Below are 10,746 nucleotides of genomic sequence, written 5' to 3'. Positions count from 1 at the left end.
AATTAAAATGTAAGTTAGTACCTATATATAACAATCTAACCATCACAAGGACCTCTTAATTTATCAAAGGTAATATACTCTCTTTGCATCATTTATCAAGAAAATGTGCCGTTAGGAGCTTTCTGTAAAATCGTCTGAACACTTTAAAATACGTTCGAAGTTATTTATATAAGGTCGTAAGTATAAAGAATAAGGCCTCTAGCTACACGTTTCAAAATTATGGGGATCGAAGGTGCCGAGTTCACTAAAAGGTTTTTTGATAGGTACGTAAAAGTCTGTGTTTGCTTTTAATTCATTACGTTTAATTAACAATAAAAGCTCACAGCAGGAAACTAAATTAGAATGGGATGCTTGTTTATTGGGAACGGAACTGAATGCTTTATTTAGACGTGAACTCCACACTCACTGACCGTTTGCCTTCAGTCACACATCACTATTAGAACAGATTACTCTACTAGATAGGTACCTCAACGTAACTAATAATTTACCTATAACAGTTAATCAGTATAAATATAAGGGTTGGAAACTAACTGATAGATACTAAGATACCTAGACTTAACAACAATAAGAAAACCTGACCCTAAATCAATGAAGCAAGTAACTCGGAGAGATACGTATAAGTACCAAATTATTACATAGGAGATACGTATAAGTACCAAATTATTACATAGGTAGGTATACCCAAAAGAAAAAAATAATAAGTAGGTAAAGTCATTTCGTTTTCTGTCGTTGTGGTTTTTAAGACCTTTTAAATTGAATGATCGGTTTGATTTTTTCATTAAAGCGAAGTTTCTATTTACTTAACGCTCATTGTTTTAAAACGTGTAGCATATCGGGGTTATATAAATAAATCTGCTATTAGGAAACCTAAAACTTTAGAGACCGTTTAATGGCAACAAGATGGAAATAAACAGCGTCTTCTTGAAAATTGAAGTGCTGCTTTTGCGACAGTTTCCGCAGCTTTCACTTAATAAAAGTTTAACAACCATCAACATTTCGTATAATTTCGCCGGTAACAGCACAGATAGGTATCTATAGGTACTTTGATTCATACAAGGATATAGTACATCGCCTATTGAAATGAACATCTTTATCAAAACTCTATTAACTCTTACGTACCTACCTTTATTTACCCCGTTATGAATTTTAAAAACGGGAAATTGAGCAAGTGACAATGTAGTATCTTTAAATAATAAACACACTATATGCACCCACACAGCTTAGCAGGCGTCACAGACGCTACTGAACTCAGTCGAAACTAGGCGCCGTTGACTACTACCCTTAAAATCAAAATACAAGCGCACTACCAATTCAACTTGTAAAATTAGAGCGCTACATTACACCCTTTTGTGTATAGTAATGTAATTATCGTTCTCGGATATAAAATGCGTAAGTGGTGTATTTTACAGTTGGCATGGTTCGTATTGAAAAGGAAATGAGGGCGTTTTAGATAATTAAAAGACAATTGTTAAAGAAATCTCGGATACGTACATACGTATATCGAGGGATCGAAGAGCGACAATACGTTTTACTATGAAATAATTTAAGTTTGGCCCTAAAGTATTATGAGCTTTTTGAATTTAGAGAAGCAATATTTAGATTTTTACCATTTTGTTTGTCAATTTGATTGCATGTGTAAGCAATCGTGCCTAACAATAAAAAAAATGTTTCAAAACAAACAATTCCCTTACGGTTTACGAAACAAAGATATGTTACGGAGTCTTGCAAGATCTGTACAGCAATTACAGTTCAATCGTTGAGTGAATTCATATTTAGGTAATTACTCAATGGTTCAATGACTGTGTTTTTGAATAGTTAGTTAAATCTTTGAATATTATATAGGTTTAAATGCAATGAGTACAAGTCCGCCATCTCCTTGGTAATCGTTACACTTTCCTTCATTTTATAATTGTGTAGGTATATGAATTAGGTACTGAATTCACGGCCATCGAAACATAAATTTTTCATCGTCTGCCTCTGGCATTTGACTGCAGAAGTCGCTAATGTCAGGCTGTCATCTGTCATGATACTATTTTTTGTAGGAATATCATTGCACCTGTACTTGAAATTTGTCAACCAGTGATGTTTATAGAAGCGCGGGAATGCGCGTGAGCATATCTATTACCGGAAACACGTGAAATTTTACGCAAAATGGCGACCGATTTCAACGACCAATCAAAAATTAAACACTCTATTGTCGCCACTGTCTCTATAAAGTCACTGTAATACAATAGCATAGATATATAAATACCTAGATACAGCCATCCTTAACAAACGTACCTCGGTTTTTAAAAAACATATCAAAGAAATTTGTACATCTCTCCATTACTTTCTAACCAAGATGAAACATGTTCTATCTCTTTTTATTGCATTAACCACTATGTCGTACGCGAATCGGACGCTTAAAACAAACTTAGCGCGTCCCATAAGTCATGTGACAGTTGACACATTTCACGATAGCGCGAAATCCAATCTAACTAAAAATATTCGCCCTAAACATGATGGGCGGTTTTTTCACTAAATATTATGTAATTATTGCGTTATCAATTGAATACGAATAACATTAGTGCTTGCCATAATGATAGACACGTCCATAATTGTTATTCCTGAAATAGTTTTATTACATCGAACTACGCCATTCAAATTTGGGATAATGTTTACCCTGTTTGGCATGATGTGCTGCATTGAATTCATTGCTGGCTTGCAGAATATCAAATAAACCGTAAGTAAGTAAAGTTTATTTTCAACATTTTAATTTTAATTGCATGGTTTTAGGCGTAATGGTAAAGGAAATTGTTGCGACAGGAAGAGAATTCGTTTCCAATTATTATTTTGGCCTATATGATGTTGATGCAGTGCGTTTGTATCATGATCACAAAGAAGGATCCGTCCAATATTCTTAGGAAAACGAGTTTTTAGACTGTGTGTGCGTGCAATATCAAATTTTGGTCGCTACGCGTCTTGCCTACCTTTCGGCATATGTGACCATTCGGTGGGGTTTCTTTTTGAAATTATAGTGCTAATTGTAGTAAGTAAGCTACACGTGTACATTTATTTAAAATAAATACAACATCTTAACAATGATATCCAATTGGTGATAATACTCATTTAGTGAACATTCATTACGTTTGTAAAAGCTCACAATCCGAATCATCGTCAAATGAAATTGACAAATTCGAATCATCACTGCCATTATTAACACTTATTATAAAGTTCAGCAACATCAACCAAATATAACTTCTCTTTTAAATTAATCACTTTCCACATGTTCACACACTTTCTTCCAGTTGTCAGGTGTAATTTTTTCAAATTCTTCATTTGCCAGTTTTCTAAGTAACATCTTCCATTTTAAATGTAACATTTCTTGCTGCTATGCGATTTAAATAAATAAAAAGGCGGTTTATTTATGTTGTAAAGTCTCCAATCTGATAATTTTCTGTGTGATTTGTGCTAACAATTTGATTGACAGTTATAATAAATAATGCGAATCTTGTCTTCCATGCTCAGGGTACCTCTATAAAGGATAGCGCTATATGTAATTAATGTGCCGAAAGTGATGGTAATAGATGGTACGTCCTTTTGAACTATGTTGGGGTATGGCTGTATCTATGTATTTATATATCTATGTACAATAGGAACAAGTGCGCCATCTCCTCGGTAATCGATACACCTTCCTTCATTTTATATTTGTACAAGTTTCGTTGAGATGTCGCCACGTACGTAACTCCGTTATAGATATGCTTCAGAGCAAAGAAAAGCTTTCGTTTTACCCGTTTTATTTTCTACTTCACTTCAGTACTGAAGTTCGATGTGATTACATCACATATACATAATGGTTAGGGTAAAACGAAAACGCCTATTATCTTTGCTCAGAGCAAGACAGATTAATACCATTGAATTTATAACTATAATTAAATGTTAATACCAACTCCGTTCGAAATAACATTTGAATTTATGCGATTAATAGAGCCATGTCGCACCTACTTCTTAAACCGTGTTATGACTTATGAGTAGTGTGCCTGTTGAATACCTGAATCTGAATCTTGATAGTTTATAAACTTAATACTCTTTGCTTCAATGTACCACATATTTAATAATACCATTGATTATAGCATTGTATAATGTATATGTATTACGTATACAATGATTATAGTGTGTATAATCAATGATAATTCTAATAATACTTATTGTTTATTTACGGAAAAATCTCCTTGGTAATGAGCAAGATTTAAACAATATTTACCGCTAAAAAACTCAAAATAAATGAGTTCATTTTTTGAGGTAATCAACAACAAATTGCCAATCTTTGTGTTTTCTTCCTGATTTTAGTGAAACTGATCCATTAATCACATAATTGCCAGAAAGTAGTTTGGTGCATCAAGAATATGGCCGCCATACGAAAATTTGCTTCAACACGCAGCAATTCGCAAGCGCACACTAAAGAGTCTCCGCGTAGCGGTCAACTTTAGAACTATCTGTTTGAGGATAAAAATGGAAGTTCACGTAGGTATGTAATAAACGTGAATACACAAAAATAACAAAAAGTAATCATTATTGCTCAGTCCTCAGTGTAGAAATGATTACGCGTGTAGTGTCTCAATGCACGGATTCCCCAAAAATGCTCTGAGTAGGAAAAAATGAAAAATTCTTTTACGAATAGAGTAATAGACAAACCCATAACAAATACAATGAAAGTTTGTAGTGCTCGCTTTACAAAAGAGGATTATATTTCACCAGGTAAGCGCACGGCATCAATCGGCAGTTAATCATGAAACTAAGGCAAAACGTGAAGACCGCTACGTCCGTCGACAACAACTGTTAGAAAAAGCTGTGCGTTTGGAAGCAGCCGACACGCTTCTTTTATTAGCAAACACGCAAACTAAAGAAGAAGAGCTGGTTAATGAAATGTGTTGTGATAAGGACGTTTCTGTTCAAGTAAATACGTATTTAGATCAGATCAGCGTGAGTTTAGCATTGCAGACATTATCAACAATGACTACAGAATTAAATTCTGCACAGGAATTTCCAATGTGACGTTGTTCAACGTAATCGTAATCGCAAATACTTAAGTGTACAGTTTGCAACAAGTAATAGGAACTATACCTTCTGTGTTCGCAAGAGGATTTTGTTGACTTTAATGAAAATTAAATGTTATTTTATGTGGATGGTCTGTTAATTTCGAGGTCTGCAAGCACAGTGCTACAATCGCATCATTTTGTTTACCACAAACCACATATTATGTGTTTAGCTTCTAACACTGCCTTGCCTTCCTTCAAAGGTCGAATGCCAACACCCACATACGTTAATAAGTCACTAATACTGATAATGTGCATATTTCGAAAACGAAAGGTTTGTAAAATACAACTGATCTCTTAAGGTACATTTACATTCAATTCAAAGTTGAATTGGCACAAGAATTTACGAAACTATCATTTACATTGCACGCGCCTTACATTCTCCTAACCTCACAATTAACGGTCAGCTGATTACTGTTTACATTTTATAAGTTGTCTTGTGGTTATTGAGAAATGAATAATAATCTCCATAAAGCAGTTATTTTGGGTTCTTTGGGTGTTGCAGTAGCCTTGCTAGCTCGTGATCGTGAAAATAAAAATAAAAAACAAGTACGTCGAAAAAGGAAGATGTGGGTTAAAGACATATACTTGAAAAGAAAGGAACAGGGCTTATTTAACAATTTAATTAAAGAGATGCAACTAAGTGACCCTGTCTTGTTTTTCAATTTTGCACGCATGAACGCCACCTCATTTGAACGTTTACTATTGCTGTGTGGAAATTATCTTACTAAACATTCACCAAGAGAAGCTATACCACCTTCGCTTCGCTTGATGCTAACGTTGAGGTTTCTTGCTACAGGCGACTCATATCCAAGCCTAGCCTATGCATTTCGAGTCCATCCTTCAACTATATGTAACATTGTATGGGAAACATGTCATATTTTATGGGCCGTTCTATCTCCAACATATTTAAAGCCACCTTCAGAAGAGGGCTGGCTAAAAGTGACACAAGACTTTTACAACTTATGGCAAATGCCCAATACACTCGGCGCAATGGATGGGAAACATATTAGAATCCGAGCCCCGTCTAATTCAGGATCAAGATTTTATAATTATAAAAAATACTTCAGCACAATTTTATTTGCTGTATGTGACGCCAAGTATAATTTTATCTATGTGGATATTGGTTCTTATGGAGCTCAGAGTGATGGTGGTGTATTTAGAAAATCCAGTTTGGGGCAAAAATTATTATCAGGGCAATTAAACTTACCAATAGGTTGTCCTTTACCAAACGATCCCAACAATTGTACTGTTCCAACATTTTTTATTGGTGATGAGGCCTTTCCTTTGCTGACCAATCTATTAAGACCTTACAGCAAACGGGAGAAACGTATGCCTGAAGATCAACTTATTTTTAATTATCGGTTAGTTTATAGTAAGTATCATGTTGATATCTGAATATTTTTAAGGTTGTCAAGAGGAAGACGGGTCATTGAAAATACCTTTGGCATTATGGTTGCCAGATTTCGAATATTTCTTCGCGAAATACATGCTGAACCAGAAACAGTTGATGCAATTGTTAAAGCAGTTGTATGCCTGCATAATTTTATTAAAAGTGAGAAAATTGACATGTATTATAACAGTTCAGTTGTAGACAGGGACACAAATGGTACTATTCAACCTGGCAGTTGGCGAGATATGGTCAGTGAAAATACAGCATTTCAATCTGGTACTGTACGTTTTGGGAACCGGAATGCTGCTAAGGCTGCCTGGAAGCTTCGTGACTACATTAAAGAATATGTAAATGGCGTTGGGGGTGATTTATGTCCATGGCAGTGGGATTGTATAAAAAGAACTGAATAATGTAGTACATAGAAAATAAAATTTATTTTGAAATTCACATTTAAATAGGATTTTAGGAATATAAAAATAACTTGTGAATTTACATTTACACAATTTTTCTTTTTGTTTGTAATAATCTAATTAATGTTTCATCCATAAATTCATTCGCTTTATCATATGGCCACTCTCGAAGTTCTGCACACAAATACCGTGCAAAATCTGTGAATTTATCATTGGCTACTGCACTGTTGCTCACCTTCTCAATTGAATTGCTAACTTTGGAAAGTATTTCAATTACAGGATCTTTTCCATTATCTTGGGTAATTTTCCGCTTCTGTGTTCGTCGAGGGGGGGTACTGCAAGCTGAAGTTGATGGCAATACAGATGAACTCATTTCATTAGATGGCACAAGTGTCACATCCGCAGCTTCTTCAAGTTCAATACTACTAAAAAAACAAGTTTTTTATTTACAATTACTTGCATAATTAATCACAACTCACCTTCTACCTGTATCGCTCAATGAACTGGACTGCGTACTAAAAATCGCACTATTAATTATTTGTAATGATATTATGAACTTACCTCCTTGGTGTCACATCATCATACATATATTCAAAGAATGACATAAATTGCCATTTATTGGTTTGGAATGCAGGAGCACCACTTCTAGACATCATTTCTAATTTATGTTTTTCCCGATTGTATTTCTCCTTAAGTGATTTCCACTTTCTTTTACAAATGTCGACTGCAAATTATACAATATAATTATGCTACATGCAGTTAGGTACCGAGTACTGACTTACCAGTTGTTAGCATGGTACGGGCAATATTTTCATAAGCCGTTTCTTTTAACATTCTGTTACTATATGCCTTGCTGCTTGGGTTGTAAATCGCAGGGTAGTTGCAAATGCATTTTAGAAATAATTCTTCATTAAACTCAGGTATTTCTATCACCACCTCGGATTCACTCTCAATACAATTCATATTGGAAGTCAAAGTATCAATACTATTGTGCCAGCTACGAAAACAATCTCCTAGTTGCAGAACTTTAATTAAAACGTGATTATGGATATGGATAACAATGTAAACAATCAAAAAATATTGTCAAAAAAGAACACTAACCTATAAATTTAACGTTCTGCTTGAATTCTTCAAGCGTGCTTGCGCCACTTCAAAGTGCACTTCGAAGTGCGCTTCAAATTTCCGCTTATGTAAATGGTAGTATGGCCACCACATTTGACAAGCTGTCACATATCAAGAGAAATTCGACTTTGAATTGAATGTAAATGTACCTTATATGTGATCCATACACAAATGAATCAGCTGTCCTCAAACAAGCGGCCATACTTACAAAGCACAGCGCCCTCTCTTGATGTGTGCTATTGCGAATAGCCTTTGATAGGATGATATCAGTCCCCTTCTACGATTTTTTCTACTCTGATTAATGCTGTTAGTCATAACCACTTGTTGATACTTGATAGCAGGTTTTGAATTTTAACAAATTACAAAGGACCATGGAAGAAGTGCCGAAATGGCTCAAAGAACTGGAAGAAAAACGCGAAAGGCGATTAAAAGCGAGATTGGGACATGAAGCAGGAGCAGGTTCCCCGTGTTTGACTTGCGAAGATAAGTGCCCAGGTGAGATTCAACTTTAACTTGATCCTCTTATTACATGGTCTGTTTAGGACTCGACCTTCATTTCTGGAGGAAAATTTGTAAAAACTGCAAGTGCGGGAAGGAGAATCACGATGTGAATGATGACGATATTTACGGTTGGGCTCAGTTCCAATTGCTAGGCAGTAAGCCGAATAAAAGTAAAAAAATTGGTAAGATTTGTAAAGTATTGATATTTATGATCTGAAATTGAAATTGTGTTAGTGCTTGCGGGGCGTAAAGATGCCGTTGAGCTAGATTGGACGCCAAAAGGACAAAGCGACACAGTTGATTTATATCTTAAAGAATTGCCTGTGAATTTACTACCAATTAAGGGTTCATATGCGGCTCAGGAACGGAAACAGCTACTGCAGAAGCAAATACCATTGCACGATATCGATCCTGCATTATGCCATGCGTTAAGCGACAGTGAAGTGAAACAAATGAACGATTACATCGCACATGTGAAGCAGAGTAGTGTAGGCATAGGACATATAATTAAACTAAATGACCTGCTCAAGAAGCGGGAGAGTCTGAATCCTCATTACCAGATGAATCGGATTCCAATGCAATTGTCACAATCACAGCACATCGTACTGCAAGGCTCTGATCGTTCAAATGTATTACGAGGGGAAGAGGATGTGTCTAAAAATTTCAATCATCTTTCTCTTTTGGATTTGCACCCGGCACAGTGTGTGGTGGTGACAGTTGATAATCAAAACCCTGCTCAGATCTCAAATGTACGTGACATACATTATGATCCGCTTCATGTAGCCAATGTTGAGGGTAGACCCCAGCATACCATTTGCAATGTCAATTACCCTAACCTCCCATATCCTCAGCACATCGATAATCAGACCCCTGTCAATATTAATTTGCCAAAAGATTTGCATGCATCGATGCAGGGTACTCTACATCAAAATGAAAACAAATCACATCCTGCACTTCTACCAGCAATTTACCCCAACCAATCCTATGCTAAGCAACATCATAATCATTCACCTTATAGTATACCATCAAGCAAAGACATTGATATCAACAATCAAGTGGACAAGACAACTTGCGAAGTGTACGCCGACCAAAATGTCAATTTCAACATCAGCAATTTAACAGCACATCCAAATCTGTTAGGCACGACGAACATCCCACGGAATGCTTCAGAAAATTTGATAACATATGATCAACAAACCCCCCAAAAAATAATGAACATCAAAGACCTCGCGTACTCCACCTACAACCCACTGAGCCCCAGTCAACTGCACATCCAAGAAGAAACTCGACAACCAACACCGATTAAAGTCGGTGCAATTAATGACATCGAATACCCCTCAGTCAAGCAGGCAGAACAGCGACAGAATGACTTTATACCTGACATTCCACGCAAAAATGTCCAGTTCAACCTAAACGATGTGGAGATCCTCCCCCACTGTCACAAGTGCAAAAAGATGTTCTCCATTGATGACTTTGTCATAGGAATCGATCGATCGGACGCACTGTGGCACGCGGACTGCTTCCAGTGCACCGGCTGCAATCAGAATCTGGCCGACATGCTCTATTTTTATCATCGCGAAAGCGACGAGATTTACTGCGGTCGCGATTATGCGAAGATTAAGGGTATACCTCGCTGTCAGGCCTGTGACGAACTGATATTCGTCAAGGAGTATTGCCTAGCGGAAAATTCAACGTTTCACGTTAAGCATTTCTGTTGTTTCGAATGCGATAAACCTCTGGCCGGTCAGAATTATGTGATGGAGGAGCTACAGCCAGTTTGTGTACCCTGCTTTGAAAATATCAAGGCCGAGAAGTGCAAGGTATGTTCGCAGGTAATCAAACCAGATGAGCAGGGAGCCAATTTAAATGGGGTCCATTTTCATGCTAACGATGACTGTTTTTGTTGTAAAATGTGTAAGAAAGTATTGTTAGGGACGAGGGTGTTATTTAAAAATCAAAACTTGTACTGTTCCACGCCCTGTTTTGCAGCTGATAAATAAATGCCATATTTTGATATTGTTTATACTAAAACTAAATATATTCAATACATTTAAGCTTGTCCTTTTTATTATGTGGCATTAATGCCAAAAACGGCTGCTACCTAGAAAAAGCATTACAAGTCAAGCATATGCGTTAGTTTCTGACATGTTTGTACCTTGCACATGAGAAATTGATCGTCTTTTCCCCAGTCCTGAAAATCGGCATAATATTTTTCATATCGAACTTTCGATTTAGTTGGAATTAG

The 10,746-nt window shown here is 36.2% G+C and overlaps 3 protein-coding genes across 4 annotated transcripts in view; 1 reads left to right on the top strand and 2 right to left on the bottom strand.

Annotated features, from left to right (window-relative positions):
- LOC116181334 (probable G-protein coupled receptor B0563.6) overlaps nucleotides 1–5,214 on the bottom strand; it is a 34,262-nt gene extending 29,048 nt beyond the window's left edge. The window contains exon 1 of the mRNA XM_031501657.1: nucleotides 5,104–5,214. The gene's annotated coding sequence lies outside the window, so the exon portion shown is untranslated. The remainder of the gene's footprint in view (nucleotides 1–5,103) is intronic.
- A 1,661-nt stretch (nucleotides 5,215–6,875) lies between these two features.
- On the bottom strand, nucleotides 6,876–8,121 carry LOC116181335. 2 transcript variants are annotated; one of them, XM_031501661.1, is made up of 5 exons: nucleotides 7,980–8,121; nucleotides 7,661–7,875; nucleotides 7,440–7,602; nucleotides 7,358–7,393; nucleotides 6,876–7,303 (listed from the first exon to the last, which is right to left on the bottom strand). In XM_031501661.1, the coding sequence occupies exons 2-5, from the start codon at nucleotides 7,839–7,841 to the stop codon at nucleotides 6,964–6,966; spliced, it is 720 nt and encodes a 239-aa protein (XP_031357521.1). In that variant the 5' UTR covers nucleotides 7,842–7,875; nucleotides 7,980–8,121; the 3' UTR covers nucleotides 6,876–6,963. The 2 variants fall into 2 exon arrangements, with proteins under 2 accessions (XP_031357521.1, XP_031357522.1); XM_031501662.1 differs by lacking the exon at nucleotides 7,980–8,121 and having other exon boundaries at nucleotides 6,876–7,300; nucleotides 7,661–7,873.
- A 53-nt stretch (nucleotides 8,122–8,174) lies between these two features.
- LOC116181332 (testin) lies at nucleotides 8,175–10,515 on the top strand. Its single transcript, XM_031501655.1, has 3 exons — nucleotides 8,175–8,495; nucleotides 8,543–8,683; nucleotides 8,736–10,515. Exons 1-3 carry the CDS (start codon nucleotides 8,372–8,374, stop codon nucleotides 10,499–10,501), a joined length of 2,031 nt encoding a protein of 676 aa, XP_031357515.1. The 5' UTR covers nucleotides 8,175–8,371; the 3' UTR covers nucleotides 10,502–10,515.
- Nucleotides 10,516–10,746: the final 231 nt, after the last annotated feature.

The sequence above is a fragment of the Photinus pyralis genome, unplaced genomic scaffold, assembly GCF_008802855.1.
Source record: "Photinus pyralis isolate 1611_PpyrPB1 unplaced genomic scaffold, Ppyr1.3 Ppyr1.4_LG9, whole genome shotgun sequence".
Lineage (NCBI taxonomy): Eukaryota > Metazoa > Arthropoda > Insecta > Coleoptera > Lampyridae > Photinus > Photinus pyralis.
This window is presented reverse-complemented; position numbering and strand designations above follow the sequence as displayed.

Coding starts and splice junctions, on each gene's coding strand:
- LOC116181335 (XM_031501661.1), bottom strand. CDS start 7,841: ATGAATTGTATTGAGAGTGAATCCGAGGTGGTGATAGAAATACCTGAG. Junction 7,603..7,660: donor CCGTACCATGCTAACAACTG/GTAAGTCAGTAC, acceptor TATAATTTGCAG/TCGACATTTGTAAAAGAAAG. Junction 7,394..7,439: donor GATGATGTGACACCAAGGAG/GTAAGTTCATAA, acceptor TGCGATTTTTAG/TACGCAGTCCAGTTCATTGA.
- LOC116181332 (XM_031501655.1), top strand. CDS start 8,372: ATGGAAGAAGTGCCGAAATGGCTCAAAGAACTGGAAGAAAAACGCGAA. Junction 8,496..8,542: donor TTGCGAAGATAAGTGCCCAG/GTGAGATTCAAC, acceptor TGGTCTGTTTAG/GACTCGACCTTCATTTCTGG. Junction 8,684..8,735: donor GAATAAAAGTAAAAAAATTG/GTAAGATTTGTA, acceptor AAATTGTGTTAG/TGCTTGCGGGGCGTAAAGAT.